The 16,549-nt window shown below is 43.2% G+C and overlaps 1 protein-coding gene across 5 annotated transcripts in view; it reads right to left on the bottom strand.

The window, feature by feature from the left end:
- CACNB4 (calcium voltage-gated channel auxiliary subunit beta 4) overlaps positions 1 to 16,549 on the bottom strand; it is a 110,120-nt gene that overhangs the window by 27,170 nt on the left and 66,401 nt on the right. For all 5 annotated transcript variants that reach the window (XR_012674027.1, XM_075152657.1, XM_075152659.1 and 2 more), the window contains 3 exons: positions 5,449 to 5,568; positions 4,974 to 5,096; positions 78 to 208 (listed from right to left, as the gene is read on the bottom strand). Coding sequence is in view for 4 of the 5 variants with exons in the window: in XM_075152657.1 (XP_075008758.1) it covers positions 78 to 208; positions 4,974 to 5,096; positions 5,449 to 5,568 (374 nt within the window). In the remaining variant the exon portion in view is untranslated. The remainder of the gene's footprint in view (positions 1 to 77; positions 209 to 4,973; positions 5,097 to 5,448; positions 5,569 to 16,549) is intronic.

Below are 16,549 nucleotides of genomic sequence, written 5' to 3'. Positions count from 1 at the left end.
AATCAAGTGACCTTTGAAAATATTGACCAGTGTCAGAAATGATTTTAAATTATTTTAAAAGGTTACAGCATTCTTACCCTCCATGGAAACGTCCTCTCTTCTGCTCCTGTTGAATGCGGATATTCTCCAGTCTAAGCGGGCTTGGAATAAAGCCAATCTCGCAGCCCTCCTTAACCAGCCTTCCTATCCACCAGTCATTATTATATTTCTGGAACATAGAAAGGTTACTGGCTTCAGTTCAAAATGCTCCATGTCCGAAACTCCCTTCTTTTGTTATCCACAATCCTGAACTCCATACTGGTCAACGAAACCAGACTCACACTGACATCTGAATGCTGGACAATCCATGTGAATTTAAGTGAAGTTAAAAGGTGCTAGGCACTATTTGGAAGGTTGATGTCTTCTTTGCAGCCGGACAGTGGAAAGCGGCATTATCTGTGGCAGTACTGGCTTCTCTCATAACTGCCCCAACACATCCTGCTGTGACTTTTCCTCCGATGTCACCAACTAAGGTGTTGAGTGTGATGGTGATTTAATGAGACAAACCAATTTCTGGTGAACCAAGGCCACCAAACTACCTCACAGCGGCCAGATAAAGCAGTCAAACATAAAAGTAACACCTTCAGATCACCATCAAAACCATCGTTATTGGTTCCTTGTAAAATTTAATGATCTACACCAAAGATCACCACTGCTGCCATTTTTCCTTCCGTATTTCCAGGTACTTCTACAGATGTTATTAACATGTTACCCCTTTGCAAAAACCTTGTGTGGTGGAAAAGCTCTACAAACACCATTCTAGAACCAAAATAAAGACAGACCAACCTACCCAGCTCCAGCAACAAACCAAACCCATATCTGGTTAATGGTATGGCAGAGCTCTAATCAAAATTGTGACACCTCTCTACAAATGACGCTTTTATAGTGCTGCTGCCTAGAAGTAGCTAAACTATTTGGAGACACACACTTTTAAATTTATGACTGTTGAAGAAAAATTCAGCTTTAGGAAGAAAACCTAATATATACTTGAAAGTATAAAATTTAATTTTATCATTAACCTTTAGTAACATACATTTTTCTGCATTATTGAAAGTCCAACTTTAACAATGGAAAGATGAAAAGCGATCTCGTAGTGGATATCATAGTAAAAAAGGATTTTTTGTAGCGGCTGCCAGCAGAGCTTTTGAAGAAAAATATCTGAAAACCTTATACTCTGCTATGCTTCATTAGGCAACTCAGTGTTCAAAAGAAATATTACTTTTTACAACCAACTTTCAAGTCATTAAGACCAGCACGAGTGTACCAATTTTGTTTGCATGCCTTGAGGAAAAAGTTATCACAGAAATCTCGTCTTAAAAACGATCAGTTCTCTTGGCTCCATATTCTCAGGCACTTAAGTTCTTGCAGAAACACATAAATACCATGTCCTAATTGTCAAAGATACAACAGTACCTAACTGCTGTATCTGAAGCCTCTGAAACAGAGCCTCAACATCTTTGAAAAATAAATTAGTCTTTTTATTAACCCATTGTCCTGGTTTCGGCTGGGATAGAGTTAATTTTCTTCCTAGTAGCTGATATAGTGCTGTGGTTTGGATTTCGTATGAGAATAATGTTGATCACACACTGATGTTTTAGTTGTTGCTGAGCAGTGCTTATGCTAGTCAAGGACTTTTCAGCTTCCCATGCTCTGCCAGGTGCACAAAAAGCTGGGAGGGGGCACAGCCAGGACAGCTGACCCAACTGGCCAATGGGCTATTCCATACCATATGACGTCATGCTCAGTATATAAAGCCAGGGAAAGAAGAAAGGGGTGGACCTTTGGAATGATGGCGTTTGTTTTCCCAAGAAACCGCTATGTGTGATGGAGCCCTGCTTTCCTGGGGATGGCTGAACACCTGCCTGCCGATGGGAAGGAGTGAATGAATTCCTTGTTTTGCTTTGCTCCTGTGCGCAGCTTTTGCTTTCCCTATTAAACTGTCTTTATCTCAACCTAAGAGTTTTCTCACCTTTACTCTTCTAATTCTCTCCCCCATCCCACCAGGGGGGAGCGAGCGAGTGGCTGTGTGGTGCTTGCCAGCTGGGGTTAAAGCACAACACCCATACATGCACACAAATATTAACATATACAGCTAAGGGAAATGCAATCCTTATACCCTCATACTGAAAACCTGTCCTCTTTACATAGCTGTTATTCATGCAAGAGGTTCCGGTATTTTATCATTTCAACTTTTTAAGTATCTATTCTTCATGCTGTTATGACCCTGATTCAGACAATGTCAGTAAGCAAAGCTTAATTTTAAGTATGTTGTTTCTGCTTAAGTCGACAGAACTATTTACATTCTTTAAAATAGACAAATACTTCAGGATCTAGCATTCTATTCTGCTGTTGTAAATCAGTGAAATCAATCAATGGATTTAAACCACTGTAAAACCTGAGTCCCATGAGCATTACCCTTTCTATTTTGGTTCTACATGTATAGCTTGAACATGGGAATCTTTCTTCCATTAGCAGGTCATGGACCTCTGAGTGATGCCTCCAGACATGAGATCAGAATCAGCGCTATGCTGAGAATATCTGAACAATAGAAATGATAACGATGCAGCAAGGAACGCAGGGCTATTTGCATTAGGTCATTACCTCCCATATGTTATTCTTCGCATTCAGCATGTGGGAGGACTACAGTTCATTCCTATTGGTTGCCATGCCCATGATTTCTTCTGCATTGTCAGTAATTGTTGCCACTTCATCTTTTAAGTAAGCACATAATGTGTAGTCTTGTAGGAGACAGATGAGACATACAGGACACATTCTCAATATAGCAACTCGTCAGTTACTGCTGATGTTTCATCCTGTCAGCAGGCTGACCTTACTTCTTATCTAGTTTAGCATTATTCTAAAATCTGGAACCATGCTTGTTCTAGTCCAAGCAAGCCTGCCAGATTGTTGAAAACCAAATTCTGCAAAGCCTTTTCCCATGCAGCTACAGACTCCAGCATGGGGAACCATTCCTGAAATCCTACTGAGTTACAGCCACAGCTTCAGGCAAGCTGAAGGTTTCAGCGTTAACAAAGAAACTATGCTAAACCCTTGGCAGAGCTGACAAATACCAGTAAGCCAGATGGCTTACAGTTTAGTGGCAATGTCATCCTGGCCATTTAGATCTTGGAAGAAAACTCAGAGAATGCCAAGACATGGACTTGGGATACTTCTCTGGAAAAATGTACAGGGCAGCACGATAGCAGCTTAGTACAATAAATTCAATCACTGGCCTGACAATAAAGGCAGCCACATCCTGGGAAAGCTAAGATCAAATACTTGTTTTAATGATGATGCACAGAGTTACCTGAACGGTTGGTTACGCAGGACACTGTACACTAGAAAGATAGTATGTCAGGTAGGGTACATTTCTGGTGTGGATAGGAAAAAGTTGGGCAAGGCAGCTGAGAAAGTGATCTGAGCGCTGTAATGGATGCAGCTGTCTGCATTCAACTTTGAGTGCTAGCAAAGGATCTTCTCCTGATGGAAAGCAGGGTTGGAAGGTGGTGTACATCAAGTGAGTTCAGGGGTGGTGCTGGACAGAATAGAACACATTCTTGGGGAACGAAGAGGAGGGGCAACCAATTCTGCACGCAGAGATAGGACGAGAGGAAATGGCCTCAAGTTGCACCAAGGGAGGTTTAGATTGGATATCAGGAAAAATTTCTTTCCTGAAAGAGTGGTCAGGCCTTGGAACAGGCTGCCCAGGGAAGTGGTGGAGTCACCATCCCTGGAAGTATTTAAAAGACGTGTAGATGAGGCGCTTAGGAACATGGTGTAGTGGGCATGGGGGTGTTGGGTTGACGGTTGGACTCGATGATCTTAGAGGTCTTTTCCAACCTTAATGATTCTATGATTCTGATAGGCAGATTCAGATTCAGTGCTCCACTTCTTCAGCAGGGGTTTATAAGCATTGTTCCACATAAATATTAAAAAAAAGAAAAGAAACACAGAAAAAAAAAAAAAAAATCCCAATCAAACTTCCATCTGTTTGCAGCAAATTGAGAAAATGGAACAAGGGAATCAACTGCCTCTCCTATGTCCTTCTCAGGGAGAAAGAATTTAAAGCAAAACTCCCTGTTCTACCACCAATCTCTGCCTCTAGAAGTGCAGAAGCAGGTGTTTTCCTCCTAAATGTGCTCAGTCTATGGGAGATCAGTACTCTGAAGTGACGATGGACACATGTTCAAAGAGAGAGACAAATGAGTATTGAACACCCTAAAATAAACCCAGAATGCAGAGATGAAAAAATGTTTTTGCAAACTGCAAGCCTATGGACAAATCTACAAAAAAACAGGGGTTTACGCAAATTTGGAGGGCTCACTTCAGATAAAGAATTGCAGAAAATATACTCAACATGCAATAAAATGTATTTTTCTCTACCAAAGCCATACTCAGGGCCCATTTATTCCCATTCCTTTTTCCTTATTTTTGTATCTGTCCTCTTCAGTATTTTATTTTCTAACTGTGTTATTCTTATTTCCTCCCTTACAAGCCTTTCTGGTGCTTTATGAAGACCTGGTGTAACCTGGTGCTACTCCACTTTTTCATCAATAGAATCCCTTTCTATTACTTAATCTCTGATCCATCACAAACTTCATTTGATGAAAAGAATCTGAATCTACCATGTTGAAGGGTATTTAAAACATAGCAAGATGTTATTTCCTTCCGGTGACATGAAAATTCAAAAACAAGTTGGTAACATCAAGCATTAAAAAAGTGCAAGATAACCACCCCAGGGTGCTGGAACTCTAAAAAGGCTTAAGTATCACCACATCATCACTAATCAGACGGATGTGCTGTGCTCTCCTGCCTCCACTCAGCTCTTGGCTCTCTTTTTAATCTGGTATGGCTCAGCCCTGACTGCTCAAATCACAGTCCTTGGCATGTAAAGATTCCCTTTCACATTCCCTTTTACTGCTTCTTGGTTTTACCTCTTTGATGTGTAGGAAGTCCTTGGCATCAAAAGAGATAGCTGTGCTTGGGACAGGAACATCTTCATCCAGAGCTCCACAGTAACTCACATTAGTCTTAACAGCAAATGCTACTGGTTTGGACTACAAATAGAAACACACATCACAAACAGTGGAAACTTTTCTGAATCAAGAGTTGATTTGTTGTACCAATTACCAAAAACCTAGCAGAGGGCATTTGCCAAATACATCAAAATTCAGAGATAATAATTTCACACAAGCCAGAAGAGTTCAGCTCACTAGAGAAGATCCCCATTTATATGAGAATATTTACACTATATTGCCCCAAATATCTTGTCTGCAGATAACTTGATTCAATTACCAAACTATTTCAAAAGATAGCAGCATCATTATAAACCAACAGTGTGAATTTTAACACTAGGCAAAAGATAAATGCCACGTAACTTAGTTATTATTGAAGTTGAAAAGAACACACCTTTGCCCTTTCAAGTTGTATAGCTGCTTGTTGTTCTCTTTCCTGGCGGATTGCTTCCCTATCTTCTTCCAAAGAGACATCAGAGTCTGAGGGTCTGCTTGTGTACGAATCTGCTGAGCCCTGAAATTAAATTCGTGTCACTAAGAAAACACATGTAAGAAACAGAAACCCCCTCCCCAGTCAGATTCATAAAATACTTTAAAAATATTTGTTTCTTAATTTCTTTGAGTGGACTTTACATATTGTAGCTAGCACAAAAAATCTGCAGAACTTAGCAGAGAAATAATCTGGCTTTACCGATCAGATGCACTAAGCCAAAGACAAAAATCACAAGAAAAACCTCTCTCTTCACTTTCACAGAATCTCTTAACTTTCTTACCGATACAGAGAAATACAGCTCAGCTGTGGGCACTGTCCAGAAATCTTTGTAATATTTAAATCCTGTTTGACAACCTTAGATTCAAGATTGTCAAGGGCTAGGTCACATCAAATATAATTAAGGTATTACAAAGCTTGGTTACAATCACCCCTCCCTGTAAATACAGTATCATTGTGTAAGTACTCCCCTCCCTGCCGTGGGTGCCACTCACACAAAGCTTTGTTCTGTGCTTCAAGAGGGAAAAAAAAGTGGCAAAAGTCACATTATTAAAAGCTACTCAACAGGGCAACACAAAAGCTATACAATGATAGGAAACGAAAAGAGCATGTACAAGCAGAAGCGGAATGCAACAGGCTATAAGGGAGGAAATAAGGTACTGCCATAGTTAGATTTTTGTGCCTGGGACTTTATTCAGGATGCCTGGCAACATCTGACATGTGCAAGTGGCTCTCTTCTTTTTATAAAGCAACCTGACTCCAGCATCCTACACAGCTGATCTTTACATTTGCGTGGAGCCAACAGAAAGACGGGTTTAATCTTGCAAAACAGATCAGGTAAGGTAAAGGAAATGTTTACTCATGATGAATCTGAAATACCAATCCCTCTCTCCAAAACCTCAAACAAACACTTGACTCATTGTAGGGCCCTTCCAACTGAAATAGTCTATTCTATTCTATTTTATTCTAATGACCCAGAAGCCTAGCAAGACTAGGACTTGAACCTAGACTTCAAGGAGCACCACTGATGGAGGTGTGTACGACTGGGCATTCATACAAAAGGGGAAATAAATCTTCACTATAGGAGGAAACTCCTACAAAGATCTCGAAATCCTGAAGTCTAGGTCTAACCTTCCACTCAAGGTCAATGTTGAACAGGAAATGTATGGCCCTTACTGAGCCATTTCCCAAGCAAATGGAATTTTTACTAATAAATTAATATATCTGTCTGGTGAACGGTGGCCTTTGCCTAAGCCAGACTCCAGCCTTGCAGAATCCTGTTCTGTTCAATACAGCATTTGACTAATTTGCGTTTGGGTCGTTAGTCTGCTCCCAGCACAGGAGAGGTCTGTGTTTCACCCTGCCCAGCCTGACGCTCTGCACCGGCTGCAGGTGACATGCAGCAATCACACACTCCCCAGGTTCTGCACCACAGCACTCAGCTGTGCTGGTAATGGCTGCTATAAAAGTCAGTATATAAAGTTTAGCGTAAAGAGTTGCATATAGTTTGCATTGTAGTCTAACTTTTTAACCTACCTATTTTGCATGTCTAAGCAAAAATAACTACACAAACACACTATCATAAAAAAAGAGAACTTCAAAAGGATCAGGATAATGCAGAGCTGCAGAAGGATCCAGCCCTGCTACTGTACTCAGGAGGAGGAATATACGGCAACGTCTAACCACTGCTAAGAGACACTGTTTCTTTTTTTAAATAAGGGAAGGGAGTAATGCGCTGGACTACGTATGCTGTATTGTATTATATAACCAGTGTAACAAATAATTGCGAAGTCATTAAATTTCTAGCAACAAATTGAAGACATATATACCTATAGATTTGTATCTCTATAGAGCTCCAAAATGTGTAACTCTATACAATGTTACAAAAGAGCCATTCTACAGCATTATGTCTTTCAAATTTTTTTTCCTTAAATTGATTTATATCCTGCAGCACAGGGACACATATTCTATGTAATCTACCATAGAAGTCAATACTCTTAATCTCCATGTAAACTAACATATTCTTAAATATTGATGTGAATACACATCCATTAGAAGACTCCTGGCAATGAACCACTGATGAGCATATGCTCTCTTCTTGTTACATACTCATAACTTGGCCATAAGCGTGGTACTGTCACTAGGGAGGGCAGATTTCCTCTATGTCAAGAACAGCTCGCCCAACATGAGCTATGATCTTAACAGACCAGAAAAATTCCTTCCCAGGACAGCCGGCCAGCCTGCACCCCGCGCACCAAGGTGAGCTGGAACGGGCAGCGTGCCTCTCAGCAGCTGGGTGTCTGCAGACACACACGTTTGGGGTCCTGTGCTGGAACAAGTCTAACGTCAACAGGCTGAAAACTAGAAATAGCTGCTGGCAACAGCACAAGCTTTTCTTAGCTCGGAAGCTAGACATGCTGCTCTTCCTTCTGCTTCCTTCGGGATGTAGCAGAGACCAGGGAACTCAGCAGCCACAGCACTTGGCTAGGCGTGCACCAAAGACACCTCTCGGGATGCTCAGTGGCTGCCAGTTACTCCTCTCTCCCCACCTTGGGGGCAAGATTAAAACTTCAGCTACCAAATGCATCAGCTACCAAGGCATAAGAACATTTCTCCCCTGATCAAAAGCGAGAGTGCAAAGCATGCCAACTCATCACACCTAGGTGAAACGGGTAGCAGGAAACCCCTGCCTAGCCTACTGTTCCAACCCACTGTTCAGCAACTGAAGGGGAAGTCTACCAGTGGGAGGCTGAATTTGTGTGGTCAAATATTCCAGGCCTAAAATTATAGCCTGTCCTCCATACCAGAGCCTGCATAGTCCAAAGCAGCAAAAAAAGAAAAAAAAAAAAACAAACCAAAACAGACCAGGATTTGCAAAGACAGACCAACTTTGTGGTAGAGAAGAACAGCTTATCATTTATTGCCCACTAAACACTCTGAAGATACAAAATGCTTTATAGCTGCTGATCGTCACATTTTTTACTTACAGACAACAAAGCTTCAATAGCAGCAGAAAGGAAGAAGGAAAAGTAATCACACTCTCCAAATAATAAATCAAGAGGCATGATAATAAATACAAATAATATACTGCAGTAGGAATGAGCTTCTTTCCAAGATTTTAGTCCTACCTGGCGTAATACACTGCAACAGGAATGCACCACATCCTGGCATGCCTGAAGCCTGAGACAAAGCCACTACTGCTGTCATCAAGAGTAGCAGACACTGTTCCTCACCCACGTGCTCTCTGACCATGTCATTTCCCCCTTAATTTTCTATGTACTGAAAGGTGTATGAGAACAAGGCACAGAACACGTCACCGACAGGACAGACACCAGCATCACGCACGTAGGTGGATTGCAGAAATCATCTGTATGGGGAAATGGTGAACAAAAAGTGCACAGGCTCACATCTACATATTTAGTCAAGTCTTCTCGATATGATTCACTGTAGCTCTGTAAGGCAATTTAATAGGAATAGATACCTATGCTGGATGCACAGTTTCCCATACTGGCTTTTAGTGATACATGCTTGAGCACTGACCTATTTAATGCTGTCAGAACAAAGTAGTCTTAACCAAAGCAGCTGATACTGCAAGGCTACCCCAGGCTGCTCTTCAATGCTAATCACTGCCTGTACGCCAAATGATATGGATTGGTACAATCACATCCGCATGATCCCTTCTCTTGCAAGTTATGCCAAATAGCAAGTGGCTTATCTGAAAGATGCAGCCCCAGGACTGTGACTCATGTGATGCTGAACTGCAGCATCACACTGAAAACAAGGCTAATAGTGGCAAGATAGACAGAAAAAGCAGTCCAAGGTAAGTAATGAAAACTGACATTCTATAACGTACCGTAAGCATGGGCCAAGGAATGCAAGTGTCAACATTCGGTCAGAGCAGAAGACCAACCACGATTAAGGTTTATTTTTCTCAGCTCCATCACTGCCCCACACTGAGCAAAATTACACAGCGCTATCGGGTATGCGCATTTACCAGATTGCAAGCTATCTCACTGACTTCCCGCTCATCTCCCATGCCTCTGTTAACATCACCCTTGATTTCTGCACTCCATGTTCACCAGCTAAGATGCATTTGTAGTTACACTGGACTCCTGGCAGCAGCGACTTCTGCTCACAAAATGGGACTCAGAATCTGATTAAGGCTTCTGGGAACTTCTATAACACAAGCAGTCCATAAATTAAAAATAACCCTTGTTATCTTCACAAGTGCAGCTTTTGACTGTTTTTTAAAACCATGCACAGACAGAAGTATCACTTCTTGTATTTAATTTTCGGTTCTGTTTAAAATTTTTGTCTGAAGGTCAGAATATTCACAGCAATATTGTGCAATATTGACAGAATATTGTGCAACAAGCCAACACACTCATGCCTGTACAGCACCAAGCGCAATGAAGTTCTGGACTGACAGCTCGTATTTGTCAAAACTGCAATAGATGTGATAATACTAAATACTATGATGCATCCATGCTCTTGTCGCAGCTGGGTATGTGTAACTGACTGCCTGACCACACAATGAAAACCAAATTATGTTAGTAGCCTTAGGGAAGTGAGAGAAGAGAGAGGAAAGAAGACATTCCCCATCTTTTCCTGTACACTAAAACTTTTATCAAAAAGACCCTTTCGTTTCTTTATTTTCCTACTGCTTACAGCAGCAAGCTGATAATTTGGGGAGTATCGCATATGTCCACAGTTTCACATTTGCACATAATATTCAAGGATCAATTATCATGCTAACTGTTACCTAACCTCAACCTCACGACCCCCTGGGAGATACAGGAACTCAGTGAAGTGGGAGCGTATGCAATGAGTTCAAGTGCACACCAGACTTGACAATTTGAAGAAAACAGGCTTTGCTAGATAATTATATTATTCAAGGCAATGAAAGACTCATTTCATATTTCACAGCCTTTTTACTTTGGGCTTCTGTGAATTCATTTTTCTTGCAATTTATTATTTATTTTCTCCCTCATTCATTTTCCTCTCTCATCAATTAGTATAATTCAGCTTTGATAAAAACATTGAGGTTTAAAGCAATCCCAAAAATGCTAGGGGAAAAGAGTAAAGCAGAAAGAACAATGCGTTTGTTTATTCAGCAACTACAAAATAATGGTACATCATCAGTCCCTCTTGCTCACTGACTGGTGACTTGCTCACTTGAGACTGCTGAAAGATACGTGCTGAGGCGGCTGGATGACTGGAAAGAGTAACAAAATATTCCTAGCGAACATGGTGTTTCTGTGCCCCAGCCTGTTTAGGGAGGAAAAGTTCACATACATCCTCCTCGAGGACACTACAGACAGTGTGTAGGTCCAGCCTTCCTGCTTGCTGAAGAAAAGACCTGAAGAGAATATCAACCTTTAGCTGTTACGGTTTCAAAACTGGAAAAAAAAAAAAAGACTTCAGTGAGGTTCCAAATAATTTTTTTTCCAACTGCCATAAATATACAGATCTGAATTGCTCTCTATCCAGCCATAACTTGTAATGCTCTCTCATATAGCCTGTGCAATTAAAGCATCAATCCATTAGGAGCTCCAATAAGCCAGATGACATGCAGTCTCTTTTGAAAAGATTTAGGGTGCTGCAGAGTCCATCACAACCCAGAAAGCATTTCTGAAAACATACCCTGCTCAGAGAAAAAGCTTCTGCCTTATCCATTAAGCAAGACAACAGGGCAGCATTGTCTAATTGTAGGCACCCTTCCCCTACGGAAGGGCTAGCTATGGGCATTTTGAGCGCATCTCTCTATCCAGGAATAAGCAGACATTGAGCACACATGGCAATCGCTATGCTTAATAAAGCATATATGTCACCGAAGAGGAAAGCCCTAGTACCTGTGTTCATAGGCACGCGTTGTTTTCAGCTGAGAACATGAAAAATGTCTTTGCAGTAACAGAGAGTTCACTTTGAAAATCCACAGCCCTTTAAAGTGACAAAGTATCAGGAGCAGCAGCACACCTTAAGGCAGCCAATTATTTTGAATGGTTTGCTGGAGTTAGAATAGTATCAGAGCTAGGGACGGCATGAAATACGTCAGGGGAAAAAAGATCACTCCTGTCCCATCCTGTCCTCACCCCTGTCTCTCTCCTCCTGTGCCTCCTCTTAGTTCCTCCCCGCAACAGGAATCCCACTTGGTACCTTCAAGCTTCCATACAGGTTTTCGGATGCTCAAGGCAGTTTCACCTCCTGCGAGCCTCTGCAGAGGCCCCAAAGCTCCTAAAGATCCTGTCCTGGTGCTGAACACAGAGGTTACACAGCAGACCAAAGAGCTGAACCAGAGGTCACTCCAATGCTTTGAAACCAGTCAGGACCTCAACTAAAACTTTTCTAGCAGACATCCAAGTGTGTGAGCACACATGCAGCACAATGGAGGTTTGAGAGAGCCATATTGTACAAAACAAGATTGCTCATCATTGTTTAGCTGTTTTATACTGGAAAACAGACAAACATGGCCTTGTAAAGCACAACGTGAGTTTCTCCTACACGCTGTTTTTCGCACTCAGCCTGCGTTGTCACATTCCTGTCTCTGTGAGGTTGGGGACAGCCAGCAAAATCCCCACTGAGGGCTAGCGCACAGAAGCCCTGCTGCACAGGCGGCCTGTAACTTACATAATAAATAGTAAAAGAAAAATTTACATTTACAGATGGATATACAGATATGGAAACTTGTCTTATGTTGCAATTTCCATGTTGATTCTGCTGCATTATGTTGACACTGTATGGCAGAATCAGAACCGCGCAGGTTGGGAGGAACTGCAGACTCCTACGTACCCTGCACAACAGGGACAGTGGATCTGGCTTTCTGCAGTGGTTTCGTTGCTGGTTTTTTTTCTTCACTAACTGTATTGGGTTTGTATGGCAAGGTTTTGGTAGCGGGGGGGCTGCAGGGGTGGCTTCTGTGAGAAGCTGCTAGAAGCTTCCCCCACGTCCAATAGAGCCAATGCCACTGGCTCGAAGACGGACCCGCTGCTGGCCAAGGCCGAGCCCATCAGCGATGGTGGCAGCGCCTCTGGGATAACGTACTTAAGAAGGGGAAAAAAACACCTGTGCAACATCAGCCGGAGAGAGGAGTGAGAATATGTGAGAGAAACAACTGCAGACACCAAGGTCAGTGAAGAAGGAGAGGAGGAGGTGCTCCAGGTGCCAGAGCAGACATTCCCCTGCAGCCCCTGGTGAAGACCATGGTGAGGCAGGTTGTGCCCCTGCAGCCCGTGGAGGTCCACGGTGGAGCAGATATCCACCTGCAGCCCATGGAAGTCCATGGCGGAGCAGATATCCACCTGCAGCCCATGGACGTCCATGGCGGAGCAGATATCCACCTGCAGCCCGTGGAGGTCCACGGTGGAGCAGATATCCACCTGCAGCCCATGGAAGTCCATGGCGGAGCAGATATCCACCTGCAGCCCATGGACGTCCATGGCGGAGCAGATATCCACCTGCAGCCCATGGAGGACCCCATGCCGGAGCAAGGGGATACCCGAAGGAGGCTGTGACCCCATGGGAAGCCCGCGCTGGAGCAGGCTCCTGGCAGGACCTTGGCCCCGTGCAGAGAGGAGCCCGCACTGGAGCAGGTTTGCTAGCAGGACTCGTGACCCCGTGGGGGACCCACGCTGGAGCAGTCTGTTCCTGAAGGACTGCACCCCGTGGGAAGGACCCACGCTGGAGCAGTTCGTGAAGAACTGCAGCCCATGGGAAGGACTCACACTGGAGAAGTTTGTGGAGGACTGTCTCCCGTGGGAGGGACCCCACGCTGGAGCATGGGAGGAGTGTGAGGAGGAAGGAGCGGCAGAGACGACGTGTGATGGACTGACCGCAGCCCCCATTCCCCGTCCCCCTGCGCTGCTCGGGGGGAGAAGGCAGAGAACTCGGGAGTGAAGTTGAGCCTGGGAAGAAGGGAGGGGTGAGGGGAAGGTGTTTTAAGATTTGGTTTTATTTCTCATTACCCTACTCTGATTTGATTGGTAATACATTAATTTTCTCCAAGATGAGTCTGTTTTGCCGGTGTCGGTAACTGCTGAGTGATCTCCCTGCCCTTATCTCGACCCACGAGCCTCTCATCATATTTTTTCCTCCCCCTGTCCAGCTGAGGAGGGGAGTGATAGAGCGGTTTTGGTGGGCACCTGGTGTCCAGCCAGGGTCAGACCACCCACACTAACCACGTTACCAAGAATCAAAGCATCGAAAGTAGACTTCTGAGTGCAATCTTGACGTGTCCTTCAATATCCAGCTCGTTCAAATGTCCTTATGTAAAGCTGGACATTGTAACTTGTGGATCTCTCCCCTACCTCCAACTCCCACAAAAGCAGGGAGGTACCACATTTAGGACTGGAGCTGTTGTTACAGCACTGCCAGGAAACGCTAAACTTGCATGCACAGAAGCTGAAATTTCATTTCTCAGCTAAGACATGGAATCATGGAGAGACTGGCTACTACTAGTCACTTTGGCTGGATTAAATCCATACTATCATGGGGCTTGAATTTTTTAGGATCTTTGCTTTGCAAGAATCAGAAAGCATTTCTTCCCATTGAATAGACCCATTCAGGCCTAACTGGGCACTTCAGCGCTTGTAGTTCCTCCAGCTGCCAAAACCTCTGATCAGAGCCCTGCACGTGAAACACGGTGCTCCTGCAAGGGGCGGGCGGGTGCTAGGATGCCACACGGTTATCGCTCACAGCTAGGCTGCTACCAGAAGCGACTGCTTCCAGACACTGTTAACTTCCCAAGAAATTCAGTCTTAGGCTGAAACACAGAAAACAGAAAATAACCCTTGCTCTGAAGCCAAACCATATTCCAACCCACACCAGGTACGATTACTCAGTTTACCTGAGCAGCAGACGAGGGAAGAGTTCACTCTAAACCAGTACCATTTTTGTTCTAGCTGCATTCAGTATGTCTCGTGATAACAAGTTACCTGCGTGAGCACTGTACCAACAGTATTTTGTACAAAAGCAGATGTAGATGAAATCCCAAGGTTTCATCCTCCCAGAACAAAAAGCTCAAAACCCCTGGTGTAATCCACGCTGTGCTGAGCCCTGGCCAGAAGAGGAGGTCAAAGCTCAGCTCGGAGCAACACCTTGTGCTCCCTGTGCAAGCCAGGAGCGACCGTCCCTGCCCTTCCACAGTCCCCTCTTACCCACCGCACCAAACTACCCAGGGCAGAGGTGAAGCCTGTCTTTGGCAACCACGTCTTGTCTGTAAGAGTAATGTTTTCCGTACGACAAAAATTGCTGGCTATTTTTCAGGATATATATTTAGAGAGAATTATTTATTCAAGTTACATTGTGATACAGGTCTTTAAAACTACTTATATAAAATACTTCTGAACTTGGCAGGTACGTGCATGGAAATAATGAGAGAAGACTTTTTTACTACCAGAACAGCATACATAGGTAAAAGGTCAATATAACTCCGTCAGAGAGGTGGTCCTTTCTATTTGCCGTATATTGCAAGGTTTAAGCAACTCAAGATTTGTTTATTGTTATTATTACTATTATTAGTATTATATTATTAATATTATTACTATTATTGTTTTTCTTCATTGCTTTGTCTCTTCTTTTCCACTGCAGTCATTGCTCTATTCATTCATTCACTTTAAAAAGAATAATAAAACACCATGTAATCATTTATCCCCCACCTTCAATAACGAGTAACAACAGCCTGCTTAAGACTTCAGTGTGATTCGGGACATCAGCACTGCTCAAAACCAAAAGATATATCCCTAAATCCTATTTAACTCCAGACCATAGCTCTGTCCCTAGTTGGGACTGAGGGGTCTTCACACTCTGACAGTGGAAGCAGCCAAAAACCTAAGTAGCTACTCCGAGAAGGAAGACTGATTTCATTAGCAGGAAGGTTACATTAGCCCATCCTCTACCTCCCTTTCACACAAGATGTATTCAGAGCCTCAACTTAAAAAAAGACTGAGTGTCCTCAGTCCTCTGCAACTTTCAGCGAGAATTGAGGTCAATGCGCATCGCACAGGAGGCTATGTACCTCCTTAACAAGTTCCCAGAAACTTGACAAAGTTCTTGAGAAAGCAAAAGGAGAACAAATAGGCAAGTGATGGCTGCAGGGCCATATGCTGCCATATGCCACGTGTGTTGAAGGACTCATGCTGCTTTTTTTTTAAAAAAAAAAAACAGAAGACCTATTCCTTGCAGACGCAGTTCACTCCAAGACCCAACATAAACCGTCTCACTGGTCCACGTGCATCGTACAGTCCCTCTGCACAAGATTCGCCTCTACACAAGTTAGTCATAGTATCGGTATTGTTCCCACCACCTGAAAACATAGGTTTAACTCACAGGTTACTATTGTAAGTATGCCATAAAGACAGGTGTTATAGCGGATAAGTACTAACATATTTTTACATGGAAACAGGAATCAAAACTTGTGGACTTTAAAAAACCCCACATTTTAAATAACAGTGGCCACTACTGTTGACCATAGCTGGTGCTCACCTGGTCTCAGCACTCAGGGCAGGCAGCTAAATTTAATTACTGGGCAGGTGATGTAATTAAGAGGCAAATACAAACCAGTGGGTATCTATTCATTTGGCATGAAAACACTACTGTGCTGCAATCAAAGTCGGGGCCAGAAAAATCCACGTGTGCTAGAACAACCACCCCAGTAAAATGCTGCAGAGAGGTCCTATCCGAAGCTCTGGAACGAGACTTCTGTGGGATGAGCTCCCAAGAGGAGCAACCCTTTACACTAATGAAACCAAAGGGGTTATTCCCACATGTAAAAGCGTTGCAGAAGGAGGTGCAGAGATTACACTGGAAGCACAGCCCCTATTTTGCTTTTAATATCCTCTAGAATTATTAATATCCCTCTAGAATTACAAAATCTGTTACAGCTGTTGTAATGTTAAATAACAAGGCCCAGTAGGAAAGCATTTTAGTAGGACTTCTTCACAAATTCACATCTAAGAGACAATGTGAATGTGCCATTGAAAGTCCAAACAGGACAAGGTTCAGTTCTCAA

This window comes from Calonectris borealis, chromosome 6 (genome assembly GCF_964195595.1).
Source record: "Calonectris borealis chromosome 6, bCalBor7.hap1.2, whole genome shotgun sequence".
In the NCBI taxonomy this organism is placed as follows: domain Eukaryota; kingdom Metazoa; phylum Chordata; class Aves; order Procellariiformes; family Procellariidae; genus Calonectris; species Calonectris borealis.
This window is presented reverse-complemented; position numbering and strand designations above follow the sequence as displayed.